The 24,890-nt window shown below is 46.3% G+C and overlaps 1 protein-coding gene and 1 non-coding gene across 2 annotated transcripts in view; one reads left to right on the top strand and one right to left on the bottom strand.

Annotated features, from left to right (window-relative positions):
- The window catches only part of BCL7C (BAF chromatin remodeling complex subunit BCL7C), a 42,482-nt gene extending 28,707 nt beyond the window's left edge, over positions 1 to 13,775 (top strand). The window contains exon 6 of the mRNA XM_065924677.1: positions 4,967 to 13,775. Coding sequence (XP_065780749.1) covers positions 4,967 to 5,173 — 207 coding nt within the window. The 3' untranslated portion in view covers positions 5,174 to 13,775. The remainder of the gene's footprint in view (positions 1 to 4,966) is intronic.
- On the bottom strand, positions 8,825 to 8,897 carry TRNAK-UUU (transfer RNA lysine (anticodon UUU)). Its single transcript has one exon. It is a non-coding gene; the product is annotated as a tRNA-Lys (tRNA).
- Positions 13,776 to 24,890: the final 11,115 nt, after the last annotated feature.

Raw genomic sequence — 24,890 nt, 5'->3', positions numbered from 1 at the left:
GGAGCATTTTTAAAGTCTTCATTGAATTTATTACAATACTACTTCTGGTTTATGTTTTGGTTTCTTGGCCTCCAGGCTTGTGGGATCTTAGCTTCCCCACTAGGGACTGAACTGCACCCCCTGCGTTGGAAGGCAAAGTCTTAACCATTAGACCACTAGGGAGATCCCTCTGGCCAGGTTCTTTCATGAAACCAAGTGTATTCATTTTCCTTTGCTCCGTAACAAATGAGCCCAAACTTAGAGTATAAAGTGAGACTCATTTATTATCTCACATTTTTGTTGATCAGAGACTATGGGCTTGGCTGGGTTCTCAGCTTAAGGTTTCATAAAGTGAAAGTGGCTCATTCGTGTCCGACTCTGCAACTCCATGGACTATACAGTCCATGGAATTCTCCAGGCTAGAATACTGGAGTGGATAGCCTTTACCCTTCTCCAGGGGATCTTCCAAACCCAGGGATCGAACCAGGGTCTCCTGCATTGCAGGCAGATTCTTTACCAACTGAACTATCAGGGAAACCTAGGGTCTCATAAGGCCCAAGTCAAGTTGCTGACTGAGGTGGACTCTTACCTAGAAGCTGTGGGGACAAATCCACTTCCATGTGAGTTCCATTTGTTGGCCAAATTCAGCTCCTTACAGTGTAGGATGTCTCCATGCTGGCTGTCGGGGTGGAGGGTGGGTGTCAGCTCTTCCAGAGGCCACCACAGGGAATTCCTTGGTGGTCCAGTGGTTAGGACTCCACGCTTCCATTGTATGGGGCCTAGGTTGGATCCTTGGGCAGGGAACTAAGATCCCACAGGGACAAAAAAAAGGCCACTGCATTCCTCATCACACGGGTCCCTTCATCAGCAAGCCAGCAAGGGCTCCAGTCCCCCTCATGCTTCACATCTCTGACTTCCTCTTCCGCCACCTGCTGGAGAAAACTTTCTTAAACAGCTACCTGATGGGTTGATAATCTCTATATCTTAACCTCAGCTGACTTGGATCTTTAATTACACCTCCAAAAATCCCTTCACAGCAGTACCTAGATTAGCGTTTGATTGAAAAATGAAGGTGCAGGAATTTTAGAGGGTTATCTTTAGAATTCTGTCTGCCAGACAGGAATCCCCGTCTTGGCCTTGAGAGAAAGCCGTCCCCCTCTGCCGGAGGCTTCTTAGATCCTTGTTGTGTAGTCTCTAAGTAGTGTCTGACTCTGTGTGACCCCGTGGACTGTAGCCCACCAGGCTCCTCTGTCCAGGGGATTCTCCAGGCAAGAATACTGGAGTAGGTTACCATTTCCTTCTCCAGGGGATCTTTGTAACCTAGGGGTTCAACCCAAGTCGCCTGCTTGGCAGGCGGATTCTTTACCACTGAGCCACCTGGGAAGCCCTCTTAGATCCTAGCCTGGCACCAAAGATGAGAAAATGTGGGACATGTGCTCCTCTGGAGAGACCAGTCAGCTCCTCAACTAGTTCATAAATTCTTAGCAACTTGGTGTGAATTAGAAAAAGGTGCCCTTTCCTTCTACAGATCTCTGTTCGCCACAGTGTGAGGGGCACCCCGCCAAGAGTTGTGCAGTGCACAACATGTACTGCTATGAGCAGTGGCCCTAATCCCAGTGGGATCAGATACACTGTACTTCCCAACCACTTGCTCACACTAGCTGTTGTCTATAGAGATTTTTTTTTTCCCAGAACACTTCTTTATGACACTCTTCACTGTTTTTTTTTTTTAATTTTTATTTATTTAATTTTTGGCTGCACTGGGTCTTTGTTGTTGTTTGAGGGCCTTCTCTAGTTGTGGTGCATGGGCTTCTCATTGCAGTAGTTTCTCTTGTTGCAGAACACAGGCTCTAGGGCACACAGCCTCAGTGGTTGTAGCTCACGGGCTTAGTTGCTCTGCAGCAGGTGGGATCTTCCCGGACCAGAGATCAAACCCATGTCCCATGCATCTGCAGGCAGATTCCCAACCACCAGAGAAGTTCCACTGGCTTATTTTTATCTGTTGATGACTTGGGGAAAATACAAAATAAAATGGTCATCAGTTGACCTGAATAGGGTGATGAATTAGTACTCAGAAAAAAAAATTGTTTTATCTACTGGTTGGATCTAAACCATTTGGTCATATCTAAGTAAATAGCCAAGAACTTCCAAGGAACAAACCCTGAAGTCAGCAATATTAAGGTAAAAACAGAAGACACTATTACTCAGAGCCCATATCTATATAGATATATAGATATAGATAGCATATATAAGCACAATATGCACGCACACACACTCATATATATACATAACCTCATTTAACCTTCACAGGAACCCTATCAATTAGGCATTACATTATTATTCCCACAAGACAGACAAGAAAACTGAGGCCTGGTTACTTGCCCAAAGTTAAGGATGAAAAGAAGCTGAGTCAGAACTCAGATCTATGCCATCTGATTGATGCAAAGCCCATGCTCCTAACCACTTAGTGGAAATTAGCTGAGTATCTATGCTCTGAATCGAGGCCTTTGCTCTCTGCCTCTTTCATCAAAACCAGGTTTACTCTCTGGTGAGCCCAGTGGCCCAATCTGGGACAGGGAAGAGGCCAAGTGGAATGTCTTAGCTGTATTCATAGAAAGGGTTTCCCAGGTGGCCCAGTGGTAATAAAAATTCCTGCTGCCATTGCAGGAGATTGGGTTCAATTCCTGGGTCAGGAAGATTCCCTGGAGAAGGAAATGGCAACCCATTCCAGTATTCTTGCCTGGAGAATCCCATGGACAGAGGAGCATGGCAGGCTACCATCCACGGGTGGCAAAGAGTCAGACCCAACTGAAGCAACTTAGCATGCACTCACATATGTATTCATAGGGATGACCTGCAGGGAAAAGGGTGGTAGTGAGTAGTTTGTGGCTACAAGAGAGAGATGGCCAGTGGGACTTGGAAGGAGGAAAGATGGTAGGCTTTGTCTTGTTCACCAGGGTATCTCCAATGCCTGGCACCTTATTGGCCCACAGTTAGTGTTTGCTGAATGACTGAATAGCCACCTATGACAGCATGCCTGTGATAGTTCCTCGCTGTGTTCTGTCTCTCTGGCCTCTGCTCCTGCTACCAACCTCTTCCCTTTCCAATAAATTAGCATCTGAACTGGATCTGAAAGCGTCCTAGATTGCAGGCCCTGTGTCTAGTGTTTTATCTACATTTTCTCCTTTAAAGTGAAGTAAGAATCAGGAAGTTCCCTGGTGGCCTAGTAGTTAGGATTCCAGGCTTTCACTGGTGTGGCCCGGGTTTCAATCCCTGGTTGGGGAACAAGCTGCATGATGAGATTACTTCATATTTCAGGAGGCTTCTGAGCTGGCAAAAATATCCACTACTTTAATGTTCAATTTATTAGACTCCATTAAACAAAAAAAGGAAAAAACTGAAAGCCATTTTTTTATGGGGGATTTAGGCTTTGATTATAAATTTAACCAATTAAATTATCTTAACTAATTTAAACTGCAAATACAAATTCAGTATCAAAAGATTCTTTTGATTACTTCATATGCTTTAAGGATACACAAATACAATAACAACAGAATTTATTAAAACCCATCATCAGGACTTCCCTGGTGGTCCAGTGGTTAGGAATCTTCCAGCCAATGCAGGGGTCATGGGTTTGATCTCTGGTCCAGAAGGATCCCACATGCCACTTGCCTAAAAAATCCACCATCGGGACTTCCCTGGTGGTCCAGCGGCTAAGACTCTGTGCTCCCAATGCAGGGGGCCGGGGTTCAATCCCTGGTCAGGGAATTTGATCCCACATGCTACAGCTAAGGCCGGGAACAGCCAAATAAATAAATAAAATAAATATTTTTTAAAAATCCACCATCAAATAGGGTTATAAAAGGGCTAAGACTATGGATTTAACTTTTTCTTGTCCTTATTCTGACACCTTCTTGAGGTTCCAGTTTTATACCTTTCTAGAGTTTCAGTAATTGTATCAGTTATTATTTTTATACCTTCTTGGAGTTTGGGTAATCCTACTCGATCCAAAAGAAAAAGGCAGCTGTCTCAGAATCAGCTAAGGCTGCAAGTTCCGGTCAGACATAGGACCAGGTTAGACTATTCTAAAGAGGCAAACCTGAGCTGACCATTCATTAGCCCCAGCACCTGTTCACGGTAAAGATTTTCCTGTTACTTGTGGAGCTTCTTGGGCTTCCCTGGTGGCTCAGATGGTAAAGAATCCACCTGCAGTATAGGAGACCCAGGTTCCATCCCTGGACCAGAAGATCCCCTGGAGAAGGGAATGGCAGTCCATTCCAGTATTCTTGGCTGGAAAATCCCATAGACAGAGGAGCCTGGCGGGCTACAGTCAATGGGGTCCTGAAGAGTCAGACATGACAGAGATTAAGCATGCAACCATGTACAGGGAACTTTTAAGTCCCTCCTTTCCTCCATCCCTCTCTCCTTCCCTCCCTTTCTATCTTCCTTCCTCTCTCTTTGTGTTGTATGCTTTTAAAAAAAAACTTTTCATATGGAGATTTTTTTTTTCTTTTTGGATATTTGTGTAGAATCTTACTTTCCTGATCAGGACCCGAACCCATGCCCTTGGCAGTGAAATTGCAGAGTGCTAACCATTGGACAAACAGGGAATTACCCTTTACAGGTTTATATTGATCTTTCCAGTTTAACAAAGGGGTGCCAGGCCCTGCCTTCCTGACGGCCTCTGGCTCCCAAGATGCTTCCCATGCTATTATCCCCACCTGATCGCTGAACAAACCGAGGCTTTGTAAAATAGTTGTGTAACTTGCCTAAAATCACACTGCAAATAAGTGTAGAGCTGCCTGGTTCTATCCGATTTTAGAAACAGCTCCCACAGGACCTGGCCTCACCCTCTACCTGCTGTCAGAAATGGGTCGGTTACAGACTGTCCACCAAGTTGCTCGATTTAGGGCTCCCAAGGCAGGGTCTTCCTAGTCTCAGGTGGGCTGCGGAGAAAACACAACAGATTCTTCTTTCCTCCCTGCAGGATTCGGGAGTGAGGGTGACCAGGAGAGCCCTTCACGAGAAAGGCCTGAAAACAGAGCCTCTCAGGCGGCTTCTTCCCAGAAGAGGCCTCCGGACAAACGCCCGGCCCAGTTCCGCGGGGCCGCCGCCGCCGGAGCCCAGAGCTCCAGGGGGAGGAAGCAAGGCCCCGAGGGCACCCCGGACGATCCCCCAAGGGAAAGGGAGGTGAGCCGGCTCCCCAGGCAAGGCGAGGCCCTGAGGCTTCCCTTGGCCGCCCCAAGATCCAGCCACCCACCCGCTCCCCCCGAGGGCGCAGAGAGCTTCCCAGCTCCACGGCCACCGTGGGATCATCAGGGGCGCGCGGCCCCAGCCTGCCCCGAACCTAAGGTCACAGCACTCGTCTGGCTCGCCACCGACACCCGCACAGAGCAGGATCGACAGCCCCGCAAGTGCGGGAAAGGCTCCGGGCACAATCTGACCCCGTCGAGCGCCTAGGACGCATCGCAGCCTGAGTGCGGCGGGGTGCCGAGCCTCCACCCGGCGAAGGGCAGCCCGGGACGCGCCCCCTCTGCTCCTGGAGACCACATGCCCTCCCCACTCCCTCCCTTCGGCCTCCCCGGAGGCCAAGCTAGCGGGTGGGTTCATCCAGCGCCCAAAGACCTGCAGCAAGACCTTCCCACGGGGCCAGCCTCCCCGCAGGCCCGCGTGGATAGGAGGAAACCGACCTGGGCGGGCGGGGAGCGCCGGAAGCTTCTGGCACAGCTCCAGCGGACCGGAAAATCCCCACCTGGAGAAGGCCCTGGGCGAGGGAACCCTTTGAGCGGCTCGCTGGCTGCACTGCTGGGCCTGTCCTAGGAAATGTCGACTTCTCCAGTTGATTGAGGGCTTACCCCGTGCCAGGCCTTGCGATTTATGGAAATGATCTCATTCAATCCTCACCACATCCCTGGGCCATTGGTGTTCTCATTATCAGCATTTTACAGAAGGAGAAACTAAGTCTCAGAGAGGTCAAGGCACCAGCTCAAAGTCACACAGCCAGAATGTGGCCAAACCAGCATTCGGACCCAGGTCTGCCTGCCTGACCCCACAGCCCGCCCAAGGGCACCGCTTCTCCTGCTGGCACATGAGTGAGGGGTGCTGGTCTGACAGGACATCTGCTTGTGAAGCATCCATTTTTCTCCTGGTGATTATATAAAACACTTTTTATACTACAGTGAGCAGATACTCACTGGAATGCAAGTGAACATTTGCACCAGCAGTTGGGATGCAACTTGTGACATCATAGGAATTTTATGCGAAGTCCAACGCTTCAAGCTCAGCCCCTGGCTACCTGAGGTGCCCTCTTCTCAGACCTCTGCCTTCAGAGGGATGGTGACCAGGGAAGCTCTGCCCTGGACCAGCTCCTGGATGGAACCCTCCTGGAGGCCAAGGAAGATGGCCTTTCCCCAGTTTTCCATCCCATTGAGTTGCTTAAGGATGTTCATCCAGTTTCTCTGGCCTAAAGTTTCCAAATTCCTGACAGATATCAATCTAGGATTGGGGATTGGAAACCTGGAAATCTTAGGAACTCCTGGAATCATATTATTCTGTATATTTCCTAACTTTCTGTATCTTTTTATAATAAATAAGAAATACACTTTTAGTAGCAGTTCCAAAGAATTATAGGCTATAGCAAATATTCAAAACCAGGAAAGTACCAGAGAACATTACTGGCTAGGGTTAGGAAAACAAAATGTTTTAAACCTTCAACAAGATCAACTGCACTACACAAATCGTGTTGAAATTGCCAATTTAAAGACTTGTGTCTAAAACTTTTTCTCAGCACATCATTCATAGGATTTGTATAGGATATGCAATACATTTAAACAGGTTATTTACTTTAATTTGTGAGAATGTCTCACTGATAACAGCAGATGGGGCCATGAATATCTTTTTTTGTTTGTTGTTTTTAGTGACTTGTGGGATCCTAGTTCCCTTGCCAGGGATCGAACCCAGACCCACGGCAGTAAATGCATGGAGTCCTAGCTACTGGGCCTCCAGGGAATTCCCACAAATATGTTTTAATATGGCAACAGCTACCAAAAAAAGTCATTAGACTGTGACCCATTCTCTCCTATGTACTCCCATTCTAAGTTCCAGAAATGTCTACCTTAACCTTGGACTCCGTCAGTTTCCTTCTTGTGCTTTCTACTTGACATCAGTGGAGTTCTTCGAACCAGGAACACCTCGATGTTTATTGTTAAGCATTTGTTCTCACGTGATTGGGAAAGACTTCTGCATCAAAACACTCTTCTAAGCTGAGCGGGACTGGCAAGGCAGATCTGCTGTGGAAATAATTATCTCATATACAGTAAAGTCCACTCATGAAGCTTCACCCTTTCAGGAGCCTTAGGGCCAGAAAAGCCAGTTATGGATTCCAGCTCTGCCAGTTCCTGGCTGTGAGACCTTGGACAAGTCACGTTACCTCTCTGAGCTTCGATCTAATGGATAGAATGATACCTGGGAGATAATGCAGTTGCTTTGTGAGGCAGTACTGAAGACGGAAGGTTAACAATGTGGCTTTGGAGTCAGACGGGCTAAGGTTTGAATCCATTATTTACTACCTCTTTGATCCGGGGCAAGGTCTAACCACTCTGAGCCCCACTTTTTCTCTTCTGTAAAATGGCAAAAAAAAAGAAAAAAAAAAAAACACAAAAAACTGATGGAACCCATTTCATAGAATTTTGGCGAGTTTCAATGAGATCATCTATGAAAACGCTTCACACAAGCATGGTACGCTGTGAATGCTTGATAGGTGTGGACCTATGTAGTTATTATCTGCTGTATCTACCTCACAGGGCAGTTGTGAGGATGAAAGGGAGGTTACGGTGTGGAAGTGCTTTCTAAGCTGTGAAATGGTCATCCACTTGCCTTTCCTTCAGAGATGAGATGACCAGAAGCTACTGGCTAACCTCAGTGGTTTCTCCCAGGAAGGAGCCTGAGAATACCTACCTGTACCCACAGAAGGTAGCTGTGTTGAGGAGGCAATATCACCATCATTACCTGAAAAAGAAGGTTTAGTTGCAATCAGGTAGGCAAACTCCAGCGTCATCTGATAGGGATTTGGAGGCAAAGCCAGTTTTCAGAAGGAGGCTTTAGAAAGAGGACATTATTAAACAGAGCCTACCCACCTTAGGTTTGTTTAATAGGGATCAAATCAAGAGATGGGGACATGGAATAGAAAGTGGTGAGGGGGCTATTTGACCATTGTTTGAAGCCCTGTTATTGGCTGAGCTTAAGAAACAATCCTATTAGTCAGAACCAGCCACCCTGTTCCTGCTGTGTCTGTACTTTCATCCATCCCTAGATGGTAGGTCAAACATGGATCAAAGGGCTCTCCAAAGATGGCCTCGGGAAATTCTGAGAGCAGCCCCATAAAGTAAATACTAGCATGAGTCCTGTTCTGCAGCTGAGGGCCTGGAGTCTGGGAAAGTTAAGTCTGTCGCCCAAAGTCACACAGCCGTTGTGGAGTCAGGATTCAGAAAGTCCGAACCCCTAGCCTCCGCCAGGCTTCCTCAGCTCACCAGGTGCCAGATGCTGAGCTTGATCATGAAGAAGGAAACATAGATGTATGGGATTCAGTGCCTCAAGGGGCCTCTCTCACCTTCTGTGACAACTCTCATGATATTATACCTATTTTTCTGGACAATGTTTCTTTGCTTCCAGAGATGTTTTCCTCTGCTTAGCCCTTAAGTCCAGGTTCTCTGGGCCCCATCCTTGGACTCTTTTTCTTTTGTACAGAACTGTGAGAGGTCTTAAAGTCCACAGCTTCAACTGCCGAACATATCTTCTATTTTTTTTTTAATTCTTTGACTGTGCCGTGTGGCTTGTGGGATCTTAGTTCCCTGACCAGGGATCGAACCCAGGCCCTCGGCAGTAAAAGCGCAGAGTCCTAACCACTGGACCACCAGGGAATTCCTCATCTCTCCTTCTAATCCAGACTGCCCCTCTGAGCACCAGCCTGATGTAGCCAACTGCCTCCTTGATATCCTCTCTGATTTTCCAGGCTCCCAACTGAATTAATCCTCTCCCCCTTACCATGTCGCTCCTCCTGAGTTCCCCCTCCTTCTTACCATGGCCTCCTAGTTTCAAACACTGTTGTGGGGCTGAAGAGCCAACCCCAGAAGCCTTCCCAGACAAAGCCTCTTGAGTCAGTTCTTGGGGCTACAGAGAGACTGTGAGGTGTGTGCTCTGAGAGCTGCCAATGGTTCGGGGGTGAACTTGCACGGTGGATTGCATCATTTAATCAACTGTCTGCTAGTGCCTGGCAGTTGGCAGGGTCTAGGAACGGAAGTGGAGGAAACATTCATGAATGAAACAGACAGGACCCCTAGCTTCAGGGAACTTTCAGGCCACTAGAGAAGATGGACCTCACGCAATCCTCCCCAAATACAGACTCACCAACGGTGACAATTATCGTGAAGAAAATGTTCAGTGTGCTATGAAAGAACTCTATACTGGGTTGGAGGGTGGGGAGCTCAAAGGCCATTTTGAGAAAGGGACAGTTACTATATTCCTGAGAATCGAGTTGAGGGAACAGAACTCCACTTAGAAGTTAACAGTAGGGTGCTGCACACAGGCCCAGAGTGGGCAAGAATTTGGTGCATTGGGAAAACTGAAAGGCAGCTCGCGTCCATGGAGCTGAGTATGCTGGGACATGTGGCCGACACAAGACTGGCCTGGCTGAATGGGGATGGCGGCAGGTGCCTTGTGGGCCATGCAAGGAGCCTGGGTTTCTTGGCTTAACTTTTTATTTGGAAATAATTTTGAAGTTACAGAAAAGTACGAAGAGCATCTGTATGTCCTTTACTCAAAGCTTCTGTTAAAATTCCTTGTTCTGTCTATATATATATAGTATATACATGGGACTTTTATTCGGAACTATTTGAGAATCAGTTGCATACATCTTGTTCCTTTGCCCTGGTTGTTGTTGTTGTTGTTTAGTCACTAAGTCTCGTCCAACTCTTTTGTGACCCCATGGACTGTAGCCCATCAGGCTTCTCTGTCCATGGGATTTCCCAGGCAAGAATACTGGAGTGGGTTGCTATTTCCTTCTCCAGGGGATCTTCCCAGCCCAAGGATGGAACCCAAGTTTCCTGCTTTGCAGGCGGATTCTTTACCTCTGAGCCACCAGGGAAGTCCTCCTTTACCCTTAAATACTTAGTGTTTCCTGCCTCCATGCAGTAAAGTTATCCACTTCACTAAATTTCACATCGATGCAATATGGTATCTCATTTACCATCCACTTTGTCAATTATCTCAATAATGTCCTTGATGTAGTATTTTCCCACATAGTCCAGAATCCAGGTTAGAAATGATGTATTAAATTGTCATTTCTCCTTAGTCTCCTTTGATCTGGAATAGTAGCCTTTGTCTTCTTTCTATCTTTAAAAATTCTTTTTTAATTTATTTTTAATTGAAGGATAATTGCTTTACAATATTGTGTTGGCTTCTGCCATACAGCAACATGAATCAGCCATAGGTATACCTATGTCCCCTCCCTCTTGAACCTCCCTACCACCTCCAAGCCTTGTCTTTTATGACATTGACGTGGTGGAAAATTGCAGTCTTCCGCTTTAATAGAATGTTTCTCGTTTGAGCGTTGTCTACTGTTTCTTCATGATCATACATGGGTTAAGAATTCCTGGCTGTAAGACTGCATAAATGTTGTTGTTTCCTTCTCAGTGTGACAACAAGAGGCGTACAATGTCTGTCTGCTTCTCCTTAGTGATTTTAATTTTGTCCTATTTCTCCAATCTCTAGTTAAAAAAAGTTCCCTTGTAACTGACAAGCCGTCACGGAGATACATGACCACCATATTGTTGTTTTAGTTGCCAAGTCGCGTCCAACTCTTGTGACCCCATAGACCAAGCTCCTCTGTCCATGGGATTTCCCAGGCAAGAATACTGGAATGGGTTGCCATTCTCCAGGGGATCTTCGTGACCCAGAGATCAAACTCATGTCTCCTTCACTGGCAGGCAGATTCCTTACCACTGAGCCACTTGGGAAGCCTATATGACTACCATGCTGATGTCCTATTCCCTAGATTATTAAATAGATGAAATTGACTATCTCTTTCTGATTCTTACCTGAATCAGATAAGTCTTTATCATGATGGTTACAAAATGGTAATGTCAACTCCAGGACTCCTTCCACTTGACATTCCTCTGCCTACTTATTTAATATTTATTATCAATAAGGACTTTAAGATTTCTTTTATTTTCCAATAATCTTATAGTTATGAGCCTTACTTATCTTGGTGCTCAGATTGCCCCAGATTTGGCCAGTGGGAGCCCCTTAAAACTAGAAGCCTGGTTGTTATCCCCAATTCACTGGAGTAACGTGCTTCTGTTTACACAGATGACCACCTTTGGCTGTGTGACTGTGTGTTGTAGGGGCTCAGATGTAGGGAGACCCTGTGGGGAAGTTCTTGTGTGATCCAGGAGGGAGATATGGCTTAGACTGGGGCGGTGACATACCGGATGGATGGAAAGAATAGATGGATGTTTGAGAAACTTCGGTGGTAGAATCCACAGGACTTAGTGGGGTGGGGGTGGGGTGAATGTGTGAGCCATCTGAGAAAGAGGAGTCAGGAGTGGCTGAAGCAGCTGAGTGGATGGTGGAGTTTACTGATGCGGGGAAGACAAGCTGCGTAAGAGGATCAGGTGGGAAGGGTCTTTCAGACAGTCGAGCTTGAGATGTGTTTGACATCTAAGTGAGGATGTCAGTAGACAATGGCTTATACTGTTCTGGAGCTGACATGAGCAGTCCAGACCAGAAGAAAATCTGGCCCTGCTACAGATGAATGATTTCTGAATCCACGGTCCTGGATGAAATGCTGTGAGAGAGAAAGGTGGAGGAGAGAGAGGGACCAGACCGGGGAATCCTAAGGGAGTTTGCTGTTTGGGGGCCTGGAGGGGTGCACGGCTGGAGATGGCAGTGGACGGGTCCTTGGGGTCAGATCCCATGGAGGCTGGAATGTCAGGCCATATCCTGAAGGTTCCTGGGATGCATTGAAGGGTTCCAAGTAGGGGACTGAGTGACAGGGAATGATCCGAGTTTTAGAAAGATTGTTCCGGGAGCCAAGTGGGGATGAGTTGGAGGGTCGTGACTGTAGTCACGCTGTGGTTCTTTCTAAAGTAAATCGGCTTCTCTTTTGCCCCTGGAGCTCACTCAGATGGAGACCTGTGCCTGAAGGCCCTCTCCTTGTCCATCCGGGCACAAACAAGATGATCAAAACATCTGCCCAGCTGCTCTGAGCAACCCCCGGGTAACGTGACGGCAAACTCCCATCTCCTTGCCTCGTTTTTGGCTGGAGAGTTTTTCTTGCTGGGGGATGAGGGTGGGGGTGAACCTTTTGAGCCAGGTGCAGCGTAAAATGTGCAGGGGATGGTCTCCGAGGTTTGTGGGAGTCTGCTTTGAGTTTAGCATGGTGTCTGTCATCTAGGCAAGCTGCCCATTTAAACTGGTGTGCTGTCCCCTCCCCACCCCCACTCATGCAGGGGAAGGTGGGTTGTGCCAGGAAGAACATCTCAGTGCATCCTCCTCTTACCAGGGGTGGTGCTGTGTGGCGGACCTGCAGTTCTGCCTAGACGGTGTCGGCTGCCCATTTGGATGGAGACACAGACAGCCAAAGGTGGGCATTTCAAGAGACCAGAGGGAGGGGCAGGTGCCCTGGAAGCCCAGAAAAGGCAAGATTGTTTCTGGTTGGAGAAGTCAGGAAAGGTTCGCCTGGGGAAGATGGTGTTTGAATAGGGCCTTGAGGATAGAGGATTATGCAGTGAAAGAGGAAATAAGAAAAAAAAAATCAAAGTCCCACATCCTCATGTTTTATTGACATTGTCAGTACAGTCATTATTGGTTGACTAAATATCCCAGCAGGCAGATCCTCCTTTGCTAGTTCTCTGACCATGGGAATAATTCATTCCAGGCCTCATGACATAGGCTTGGGGCCTGTGACGGGGCAGCGGGGGAGCAGAAGCAGCTTGGGACCAAATACAACTCGGGAATCCGTGCTTGAGCCCCCCTGCTCACGCTTCCATTCAGCCAAGGACCCACCACATCCCAGGCCCTGAGGATATGACGATGAGGAGGACATGCTCCTGTTCCGAAGATCTCACATCTGCTAGAAAGGGGGTCTCAGGTGGAGAGGATTTATTGTAGGGCACGTGTAGATGCCGCCAGAGAGGCACAAGGCGTAGGAGCTGCGGTGCTGACGCAGGGAAGGGGCTGAAGCATGCTGAGGCCTTGGGAGTGGATGAGCATGTCAGGCGGAGCGAGAAGGGGGATGTTCAAGAGCACAGGTCAGGGGCCAAGTTCATGTGGAGCACCAAGGTGCTTCCCTGTCCGCAGGCCAGAAGGTACATCTCTCCTCCTCTTGGGCTTCTGGGCGTTCTTTTTTTTCCGTTTTCTACTTCAAGTATTTCCCATTTGGGGAGTAGGGGAGTATTTTATACTCTTCAGAGATCTCAACTTGCATGCTTAATTCATTCGTTTTTTTCTCTTTTTTTGACACTAAAGGCATTGAATGCTGTTAATTTCGCCTCTGCAGGTAGCTTTGACTGTATCCTTTTATTATGATTATCATTATCCCAAAATAGTTTGCTTTTTATTCTTGATTTACTTCTTGTCCTAAGGGTAATTTGAGATGTTATTTATGGTTTTCAGTTTCTGAGTGGTGTGTTTTATATTACTGTTAGTTGTACTGCATTTTGATCTGAGACTGACTTCTAGAATTTCCACTTTTCAAAATTTACCAAAATATTCTCTGTCGTTTAATATTTATTGAAGTTTGTCACTGTCCATGAAACTTGAAATGAAGGTACACTATTTGTTTTCAAGGTCAAAATTTCATCTGTTCCTATCTTTTTATGTCCTTATTTATTTTTTGGTTATTTGTTCAGAACACGTGTTAGAATATTTCCAATAAAACCGTTTTTCATGTTTCTGCTTGTGTTACTAAATATTTTATTGAATGGATCTTTGTTGTTATTTAATACAGAAGAAATTAAGCCCCTTCACTATGAAATACAGTTTTTATTTTTTATTTAATTTTTTATTGAAGTATAGTTGATTTACTATGTTGTATAACTATACCTTTTAAAAATAATTTATCTTTGGCTGTTCTGTCTTCATTGCTGCACTCAGGCTGTCTCTAGTTGCAGTGAGCAGGGGCTACTCTCTAGTTATGGTGTGTTCGCTTCTCATCTTGGCAGCTTCTCTTGTTGTGGAACAGAGGCTCTAGGGCTCACGGGCTTCAGTAGTTGCAACATATGGGCTTAGCTGCTCCTCTGCATGGGGGATCAGGGATGGAACCCGTGTCCTCTGCCTTGGCAGGCAGATTCTTAACCCCCTGGCCACCAGGGTAGTCTGAAACTGTGGCTTTCAGAGAGTGATGTTAAGCACTCACATTCTGGAGTCCAGACAACCTGGATTCACACCCCAACCAACATCTCTCAGCTTAGATTCCAAACCTGCAAAATGGAGCTAATAATGGTATCTTCAAGTTCAGGTTTTTTTAAGCAAAAGCTGCCTATTCTCTTTGGTTGGCCCTTCAGTAAACCTTTAAAGAAAATTAAAAAAAAAGGTATTTCCCTGTCCCTTGTATAGTTGTTGGCTTATATGAGTTGATGAATAGAAAGCATTTCGAATGCTGCTTAGAAGGCAAGTGCTCAATAAAGCCAGAATTCAGTGTTATAATCATTTTTATGTTTCCTGGCTAACCATTCCTGGTATTGAAGGCCTCTCTTGTGGAGAAACGTTCTCTAAGAACCTCTTTCTTTTTCTCTGTCCAGTAAACATTTGGTAAACAGAATGCTTCTTCATGCAGAACTTTAGAAGGTATTGTGGGGAATTCATTGGTGGTCCAGTGGTTAGGGCTCCTATCCCCTGATGGCCAAATTCCAACCTGAGGGAAGGAAATAGTTGTTCCACAAGATGAGCTCTTTACTAGAGAGTAGATACCCATCTCTCCTTCTGTCTTATGAGGCTCAGTCTTTCCTTGCTGGACTGACTGGTAGCCACCACTCCTTCCCCTGCCCTTCACCATAATCAAGATTTAGTAGAGTAGATTGCCCCGGTGGTTTAGAGCAAAAATATTTCCCAAGTGATCCTAATATGACCTCGTCGTTGATTAGAGAATCACTGGGGTGAGAGGAAGCTTTTTTTTTCCCCCATAGGACATTCTTTATATATTTTTTAATTGAAGTATAGTTGACTTACAATGTTTTAGGTGCACAGCAAGGTGATTTAGTTATACAAATACACATATATTATTTTTTTAAGTATTTTCCATCATAGGTTATGAGAGGAAGCTTTTTTGACCCTTGACTGAGTTAAGGAACTCTGTTATGTGCTTTGGGCACACCTGTTTCTCTGACTGAAAAACCCCATCTATAAATACTGATTTTTCCAAGACCCCAAGTCTGTTCCACCCCGGGCTTTTTCTATATAAACTGATGGCAAGTCCTCCTTCAGTCATTCAATCCAAAATCCTTAGAGTGATTAATTCCCGTCTCTATCTCACATTCCATTTCTAGTCTTTTGGGAAATCATTTGGGCTCTACCTTCAAAATACATCCAGAATCTGACCACTAGTCACCTCTTGTGCCACCACTACCCTGGTCCAGACCAAACTGTCATCATCTCCTTCACACGAACATGCATTATTGCAGTTACCTTCTAGCAGATCTCCTTGCTTCCATCCTTGCCCCTTCGATTAGTTACTGATTGAAGCCAAAATTGTTTTGTTAAGTTTTTTTTGGCCTCTCGGCTTAAGGGATCTTAGGAATCTTATTTTCCCAACCAGGTATTGAATACTTGCCCTCAGCAGTGAAAGCTCAGGACCCTAACCATTGGACCACCAGGGAATTCCCCAGAAGGGCTATTTTTAAATATAAGCCACGTGATGGTACTCTTCTGATAGAAACCCTGCGGTGGCTCCCTATTTCAAAACAAGCACACAAGACCCTGTAAGATCTGCACTCCCTTGCCCCTCAATCCCCGCCCCCCTACCCCCGGCCCCCGCCCTACTCTCCTGCCACTCACACTCTCCAGCAACACTCTTCTCCTGGCTGTTTTTCAGTAACACCAATCAGATGTTCCCTCTTGCCTTGGATGCCCTCCCAGCTAGCCCACTGGCTAACCTTCTTGCTTCCTTCAGTTCATTGTTCAGATCTCACTTTGGCACGGGTGTCCAAACTGGCCACCTATTTAACGATGTAATCTGCTCCCTCTTTTTTAAAAATATAATGTTATTGAATTTTGGCTGTGCTGGGTCTTTTGCTGCCAGGGCTTTTCTCTAGTTGCAGTGTGTGCGCTTCTCACTGCGGTGACTTATCTAGTTGCAGAGTACAGGCTCTAGGGCGCAGGGACTTCAGTAGTCGCTGAGTTACTGAGCCACCGGGGAAGCCCCAACCTGCTCTCTCTTAACTTGCTCTACTTTTCCCCCACATTGCCTTGTCGTTACCTTTGTTAGAATACAAGCTCCAAGGCAGGAAACTGATTTGTTCATTTAGACCAGTGTCTGGCACCCGGCAGGTGCTCAATAAATGTTAAATTTAAACATTAAATCCCTATATTCTTCGCAATACTACCAAGAAGTAGAACTATACAGGGTGGCTGTTGGACTCCCACTGTCTTCTCCTACACCTAGGAGAGAAGCTACCTCGAACTGGAAACACCGAATTTTCAGTTCTCCAAAGCTCATTCTCTGCTAGCTCAAAAGTGTATGTCCCTAGCTCACCTTTTCCAAATTGGGCGAGATCCCAGAGCCTCGCCCCAGGGTCACGCCAGAGATTGTACTTGACTCTTCCAATCAGCCAATCAAAATCGCCGTCCTTTTTCTTCTTTTGCCCCTTAAAGGACTTCGCTTCCCGATTGGTTGTTCCAAGAGGGGCGGGACGAAGCGGATTTGGCAGGTGGGCGCCAAGCTAAGGTGGTTGCCTAGGTCACCACCCAGCATTCCAGCAGCTGAGAGGAAAACGGGAGGGGCGGGGAGCGGACCTCCCGCCCCTACCTACGGTGGGGCCTGGGATTGGTTTGCAGCTGTTTGGCCACGCCCCCAACCCAATTATGCCGCACCCCAGGCTGGGGTTACGCGGGGACCTAGAAGACGCCTGCCTGGGAAGGGGACCTCAGAGGCCAGGACACCTAATCCTCCCCAGGAGTAATCGCCCGGGCCTGACGCAGGGAGAGGTGCCTCTGCTGGCAGAACCTCTACGATCACATTCATTCATGCTACAGTGCAAGCCCGGAGGTCTGGATCCAGACCCAGTAAATTGCGAGAAAACAGGCCGAGACTGCACCTCTTCTAAACCGCTGTTAAAAGAGGGAGTGGACTCTAGCTGATCAACGAGCCTGCCTCGATTGGTAGGCCCTGTCCTTCATGGAAGCCCCTGGACTTCGACTTCCTCTAATGTAAATGAATAGGCATCGGGAAGCTACAGAACTGGGCCCGCTCTGGCATTCACTAGTTATATCCTATTTCTAGGCCTGTTTCCGTATACTGAAGTGAAGGGATTAGACTAGATGTTCTCTAAGGTCCCTTCTAGTGTTCCTTACTAGTGTGAAACAGCCCAAGTAGCACGTGTAAAATTCTTCATAAATGTTTGCCCTAGTATATAAATTTTAAGCAAGTTACATTGCTATCTTCTCATCCTCCTTACATTCTATACCTAGAAATTCCAGGAATAGAGGAAAAGTCTATGATGGCACCTAAAAAGAAAATAGGGACTGTGAACAGATGTCAAAAAGGCTGACTGCCTGCCACTCAGGAGATGATGTTGGAGAAAAGGGTGAAATAATCTTTTAAGCCCCTCATTTTACAGAAGAGAGAACTTGAGAGTAGCTGAGTCAGGCTGCTAATAGGAGGAACCAGGTTTCCTGACTTGACTCCATGACTGGTTTCTTTACATGTTACAGTATTGGCAAAGGGAAGGCACAGCTGTGCAAAAACAGGTAAAGAAATTGTTCACAGAAATAAAAGCAGACATATTAATTTATAGCATTCCTCACTTTCATTTACTTAGGTTTTCTCTCTTCCTGACATCTGAGGTGTCTTAAAAACAAAGGAGAAATAGAGCAATAAAAAAATAAAACAGGGCTTCTCTGGTGGCTCAATGGTAAAAAGTCCGGTTGCCAGTGCAGGAGACACAGGTTCAATCCCTGATCCTGAAAGATCCCACATGCTGAGGAGCAACTAAGCCCATGTGTCACAACTACTGAGCCTGTGCTGTGGGGTCCAGTAACCCAACTATTGAGCCCACGTGCTGCAACTACTGAAGCCTGTGGACCCTAGAGCATTTGCTGTTCAACAAAAGAAGTCACTGTAACGAGAAGCCCTTGCACCAAACAAGGAAAAGTAGCCCCCACTCACTGCAACTAGAGAAAAGCCAGTGCAGCAACGAAGATTCAGCACAAAAATAAATAAATAAAATTTAAAAAAATAAAAAAAAATTATTTCTCTTTTCTGCTTTTCTTTTCTGTCACCTTTGTCTCCCCAAAAGAGCTTCTCAGCTTCTAATGTTCCAAACCCACATTTGTAAGACTCTTCAGTGGTCACCCACCCACCTTCCAAAAAAAAAAAAAAAAAAGGCGGGAAAAAAAAAGCCAACTAAAATCAAAACCAAAGTGGATCATTTACACAAAATGTCCAGACCAGGCAAATCTACAGAGACAGAAAGTACGTGAGTGCCTACAGTGGAAGAGGTCAGGGTGTGAGGGGTGGGAGTGGAAGGGCAGGGTGGGAGATTTATCAGGGGCTCAAGAAGTGACTCCTGATAGATATGAAGTTGATTTGAGGAGTGATGAAAATGTTCTAAACTTAAGGTGACGGTTGCTCAACTTTGTGTTGAGTACAAAATCACAGACTAAAAATCACAGAATGGTCCACTTTCAGTAAGTGAAGTATACAGTATTTGAATTCTATCTCAATTCAGCTGTCATAACAGAAGAGACATACCAAGAAAAAAACCAAAACCAACCAACATGTGCCTTTGCTTCTTCTCTAGGTTCTGTGTGTTTAATCCTCTTGCTCTGAGGGGATCTGGGCCACTGTCCCGGGCCATCTGCCCCTGGAGATGTTTCTTGAATCTCCAACTGTGTCACCTCCAGGGTTGCCCGCCTCCTGCCCCCACCTCCCCTTCACGCTCTGCGTGGTCCCCATCATGGAAGGAAACAGGCTGGTTCCCCTTGACCACTTGCTCACCCACTGCCTCTACCACCTCATTTCATTGGCCACTCTGGATGGAGTTGGCCAGTCAAGGGAAGGACAGACGAGGCAGAATCGAGGTGAATCTTGCAGGAGGTTGGAGAAGCGAGAAATGATCTATGGCAAAATCAAAAAGAACAAGGGAAGGCTGAGAAGGAAAAGAATCAACTTTGGGACTTCCCTGGTGGTCCACTGGCTAAGACCACACTCCCAATGCAGGGGCCCTGGGTTCAATCCCTAGTCAGGGAATTAGATTCCACATGCCACAACTAAGACCCAGCACAGTCAAATAAAAATTTTTTTTTTAAAGAATAAACTTCAAAAAAAATAAACTTCACCCCTCCTGAAAGTTGTTTTTTCTCCCCTACTGGAATGCTTGAAGAATTAACAAATAGCACAGGTCGATTTCCTCAGTCTAGATTGTCTTCTTTCTGGAGTTTTTGGAGGGAGCAGAAGACAGGCAGTTTTACACATCTGCTTCCTGTCAGTTTTTTACATAAAAGCTCATCTTCTCAGAGAAATACCCCTGGCTTCTCTCTACAAAACAGCAACATGCTCCCTGATGAGGACACTTCCCAGTTTCCCTTCCCCACTTTGTTATTTTGTTTTTATGTCTTCCTTAGACTTTAACTTCTGTGAGGGCAGGTTTTATTTTAATTAAAAAATTTTCTTTGGTTGCACTGTGCAGCATGCAGGATCCTAGTTCCCAGACCAGGAAAGGAACCCATGCCCCCTGCAGTGAAGGATGGAGTCCTAACCACTAGGGAAGTGGTCCCTAACCACTAAGGACTCCTAGGGATGTCCCTGGTGTTCTTCATCTGTTTAAGTCCCTGGGTTCCTCAATTAAAAACTCAGTTAAGATACACATAAAATAAAATTTACCATTTTAACTATACTGAAGTGTAAAGTTCTGTGGTATTAAATAAAGCCTCAGATGTTTGGAAGGAGCACAGTGCTAAGCTCAGAAGCCCTGGAATCAGCCCAGATAGACTTAGCTCCTGGCTCAGCCTGTTACCCTGTGGCTTCAGGAGAGTTAAACAGGCATTAGAGCCTCTGCCATCTCTCTGTAAAGAGGAGATACGGTATTGATGCCATGACCCTAGTGGGGCTTGAAGGCCATGGGTGTGAAGCACGAGGCAGGGCTTGACTCATGGGGAGCTACGGTACATGTGAACCATTGTTGTTAATTCTAGAGCTTGGAATTCAGAATCAGAATCAGGCTGGGTTTCACTCACAAGGTCACATGGATACAGCTCGGTTAGAGATGTAACTTTAGCTGAATTTCGAGCAAAGCCTCCTGGTCCAGGGGTTTGTGACGCGCTCCTGGCTGTCAGGACTGAGTAAGCCTCTGTTCTCTCTTCTCTGGGGCTGCCTCTCCATTCTTCTGCAGCACTAGGACGTGGTGAGCAGGGGGTGCTGCCTCCAGCCTTGGGCCTGGGCTGAAATTTGATACTTATTTTTTGCCTGGGGCATCTCCTTATGACACTTATTTCCTTAGCCATAACCAGGTGTCTGCTGTGTGCAGGGACAGTAATGGTTGCTAGGGAAGTGAAGACAGATCCCATTTGGACCCCATCCTCAAAGATCTTACAGTTCAACCAGGGGAATAAGACAGGTATGACTGGGCCATCTACTAGCTGGTAATTACTTATTGGGGCTTCCCTGATGGGTCAGCAGGTAAAGAATTCATCTGCAATGCAGGAGACACTGGAGACTCAGGTTTGATCCCTGAGTCCGGAAGATCCCCTGGAGGAAGAAATGGCAAACCCCTCTAGTATTCTTGCCTGGAAAATCCCATGAACAGAGGAACCTGGTGGGCTACAGTCCACGGGGTTGCAAAGAGTCAGACACAGCTAAGCATAAGCACAGTTATTTACTGACCGCCTACCATGTGTGAGATGCTGTCTAAGACATTGATTCAGGAGCAGCCATAGAAATCTAGAGGAGGGAAGAAACAGTGGGGGCTTAGTCATACTCATCTAACCCGGTGCCCAGCCTCCAGAAATACTGCTGAGATGGATGGAGGTGGTTGGATGTGTGGTTGTCGGGGAAGGTTTCATGGAATAGGACTAGCTGTGGACACTGCTAAACAGAATCTACTCACTGGAGAAGATACTGCAAAGATATGGTTCATCTGAGAGGCTGTGAGGCAATCTAGCTGGATATGAGTGTTTCTGTAGGGCAAGTGGAAAATTCAAATGGAAATAGAGTCCAAGAAAGAAAAGGAAAAGTGTGAAGGAGGCTGGGCGCATACTTCCTGTTGTCCTTATTATTTTTTGGCTGCATTATGTGGCATGTAGGACCATACTTCCCCCACCAGGGACTGAACCCATGCCCCCTGTATTGGAGCAGGGAGTCTTAACCACCAGACCACCAGAGAAGTCTCTCTCTGTGTTCTTTGCGAACAGGTCCCTCTGGGTTTACTTTCTATTTGAGTCCTTTTGATAAGAGACATGGGCTTCCCTAGTAGCTCAGTTGGTAAAGAATCTGGCTGCAATGCTGGAGACCTGGGTTTGACCCCGGGGTTGGGAAGATCCCCTGGAGAAGGGAACAGCTACCTACTCCAGTATTCTTGCCTGGAGAATTCCATAGACAGAGGAGCCTGGCAGGCTACAGTCCATGGGGTTGCAAAGAATCAGTGGCTCTAGGTGCTATACAGTGGAAGTGACAAACAGATTCATGGGACTAGATCTGATAGACAGAGTGCCTGATGAACTATGGACAGAGGTCCGTGACATTGTACGTGGGGCAGTGATCAAGACCATCCCCAAGAAAAAGAAATGCAAAAAAGCCAAAATGGTTGTCTGAGGAGGCCTTACAAAGAGCTGAGAAAAGAAGAAAAGCTAGAGGCAAAGGAGAAAAGGAAAGATGTATCCATTAGAATGCAAGCTCCAAAGAATAGCAAGGAGAGATAAGAAAGTCTTTCTCAGTGATCAATGCAAAGAAATAGAGGAAAACAATAGAATGGGAAAGATGAGAGATCTCTTCAAGAAAATTAGAGATACCAAGGGAACATTTCATGCAAAGATTGGCACAATAAAGGACAGAAATGGTAGGGACCTAACAGAAGCAGAAGATACTAAGAAGAGGTGGCAAGAATACACAGAACTTTACAAAATAGATCTTCATAACCCAGATAACCACAATGGTGATCACTCACCTAAAGCCAGACATCCTGGAATGTGAAGTCAAGTGAGCCTTACGAAGCATCATTACCAACAAAGCTAGTAGAGGTGATGGAATTCCAGCTGAGCTATTTCAACTCCTAAAAGATGATGCTGTGAAAGTGCTGCACTCAATATGCCAGCAAATTTGGAAAACTCAGCAGTGGCCACAGGACTGGAAAAGGTCAGTTTTCATTCCAATCCCAAAGAAAAGCAATGCCAAAAAATGTTCAAACTACCGCACAATTGCACTCGTGTCACATGCTAGCAAAATAATGCTCAAAATTCTCCAAGCCAGGCTTCAAGAGTTTGTGAACTGTGAACTTCCAGATGTTCAAGCTGGATTTAGAAAAGGCAGAGGAACCAGAGATCAAATTGCCAACACCTCTTGGGTCATCAAAAAAGCAAGACAGTTCCAGAAAAAATGTCTATTTCTGCTTTATTGACTATGCCAAAGCCTTCGACTGTATCACAGCAAACTGGAAAATTCTTAAAAGAGATCGGAATACCAGACTACCTTACCTGCCTCCTGAAAAATCTGTATGCAGGTCAAGAAGCATCAGTTAGAACTGGACATGGAATAACAGACTGGTTCCAAATTGGGAAAGGAACACATCAAGGCTGTATACTGTCACCCTGCTTATTTAACTTCTATGCAGAGTACATCATGTGAGATGCTGGACTGGATGAAGCACAAGCTGGAATCAAGATTGCCGGAAGAAATATCAGTAACCTCAGATATGCAGATGACACCACCCTTATGACAGAAAGAGAAGACGAACTAAAGAGCCTCTTGATGAAAGTGAAAGAGGAGAGTGAAAAAGTTGGCTTAAAAAGCTCAACATTCAGAAAACTAAGATCATGGCATTTGGTCCCATCACTTCATGGCAAATAGATGGGGGAACAATGGAAACAGTGAGAGAGTTTATTTTCTTGGGCTCCAAAATCACTGCAGATGGTGACTGAAGCCATTAAATTAAAAGATGCTTGCTCCTTGGAACAAAAATTATGACCAACCTAGACAGCATATTAAAAAGCAGAGACATTACTTTGCTAACAAAGGTCCATCTAGTCAAAGCTATGGTTTTTCCAATAGTCATGTATGGGTGTGAAAGTTGGACTATAAAAAAGCTGAGCGCCGAAGAATTGATGCTTTTGAATTGTGGTGTTGGAGAAAACTCTTGAGAGTCCCTTGGACTGCAAGGAGATCCAATCAGTCCATCCTAAAGGAAATCAGTCTGGAATAGTCATTGGAAGGACAGATGCTGAAGCTGAAACTCCAATACTCTGGCCATCTGACGCGATGAACTGACTCCTTGGACAATATCCTGACGCTGGGAAAGATTAAAGGTGGGAGGAGAAGGAGACAACAGAGGATGAGATGGTTGGACGCCCTCACGGACTCGATAGACATGAGTCTGAGTGAGCTCGGGGAGTTGGTGATGGACAGGGAGGTCTGGCATGCTGCAGTCCATGGGGTTGCAGAGTCAGACAGAACTGAGTGACTGAACTGAACTGATAGAGTCCCAGGAGCCAAAAACCTGCATCTCCATTCCAGGAAAAACATCAATGGAAGCAAAACAGCTGATCCTCTGGCTCAGAGACGGAGAGGACTCAGAGTGGATGGGACTAGGGTAAACAGGGAACAGAGCCCTACCTAAAAGGGAGCAGGCACTGCTCGGTTCAAACCAGATGCTGGAGGCAAGAACCTGGGCGGGCAGTTTCCAGCTCTACTGATGGATCATAAGCTGGAAATCTGTGTGTGTGTGCTTAATGAAGTCTTCTGATGGTAAAGTAAACATCAATTCGAATTTTGAAAAGAAAGTCTGCTACTTAGGGCTCTACTTAGGGAACCAAGAGAAACCAGGTTAGACAGATGGGCTGAAGCCAAATTTTAACTGGCCTTGAATGCCATGCTTACAGAGAACTGATTTGAGTCCATATACAGCTTTACTTTAATAGATTAAAAAAAAAAAAAAAAAAAGACTAAAAGTTGGAAAGAAGATGAGGGAACCAGAGTGGGGTGGCAGGAGAAAAAATAACTGGGCTTCCAACTTGACTTAGAATGACCCAGTCATCTCGCAAATAGAAAGGGCAACGGGGCCGGTTTCAGACCTGCTTGGTTCAGAGAAGGTAGCCGGAGGCTAACCCATCGCCCCAGCTGACCGGGTACTGAGCTCGCGGGCCTGAGAAGCAAGACGCGCGTTCCTGCCTCCGCTCCTGACCCCGAGGATCTGGGACAAGCCCATTTATAAACTGACTTTATAAAACAGTCGCCTACAACATGGGGCCCATATCACCGGCTTCTCGGGGCAGTTGTGGAGTTAAGGAGGAGAGGGGCCGGCCAGCAATAGGGAGCGGGGAGGAACGAGCGAGCGCTTTCTTACCCGGGGCTCTGGAAGGTTCGAGGTCTCGGGGAGGGGCCGGCGGGGGACCGGGAGGCTAGCGCTTCCAGGAAAAACGGCCCCCCACCCTATGCCTCCAAGTGACAGCCTGCAACGGGGGAGATCAGAAGCCTCCCGGGGCGGCCAAGT

This window comes from Muntiacus reevesi, chromosome 2 (assembly GCF_963930625.1).
Source record: "Muntiacus reevesi chromosome 2, mMunRee1.1, whole genome shotgun sequence".
Classification (NCBI taxonomy): Eukaryota; Metazoa; Chordata; class Mammalia; order Artiodactyla; family Cervidae; genus Muntiacus; species Muntiacus reevesi.
The sequence above is the reverse complement of the archived record's forward strand: the minus strand, read 5'-3'. Positions and strand labels throughout refer to the sequence as shown.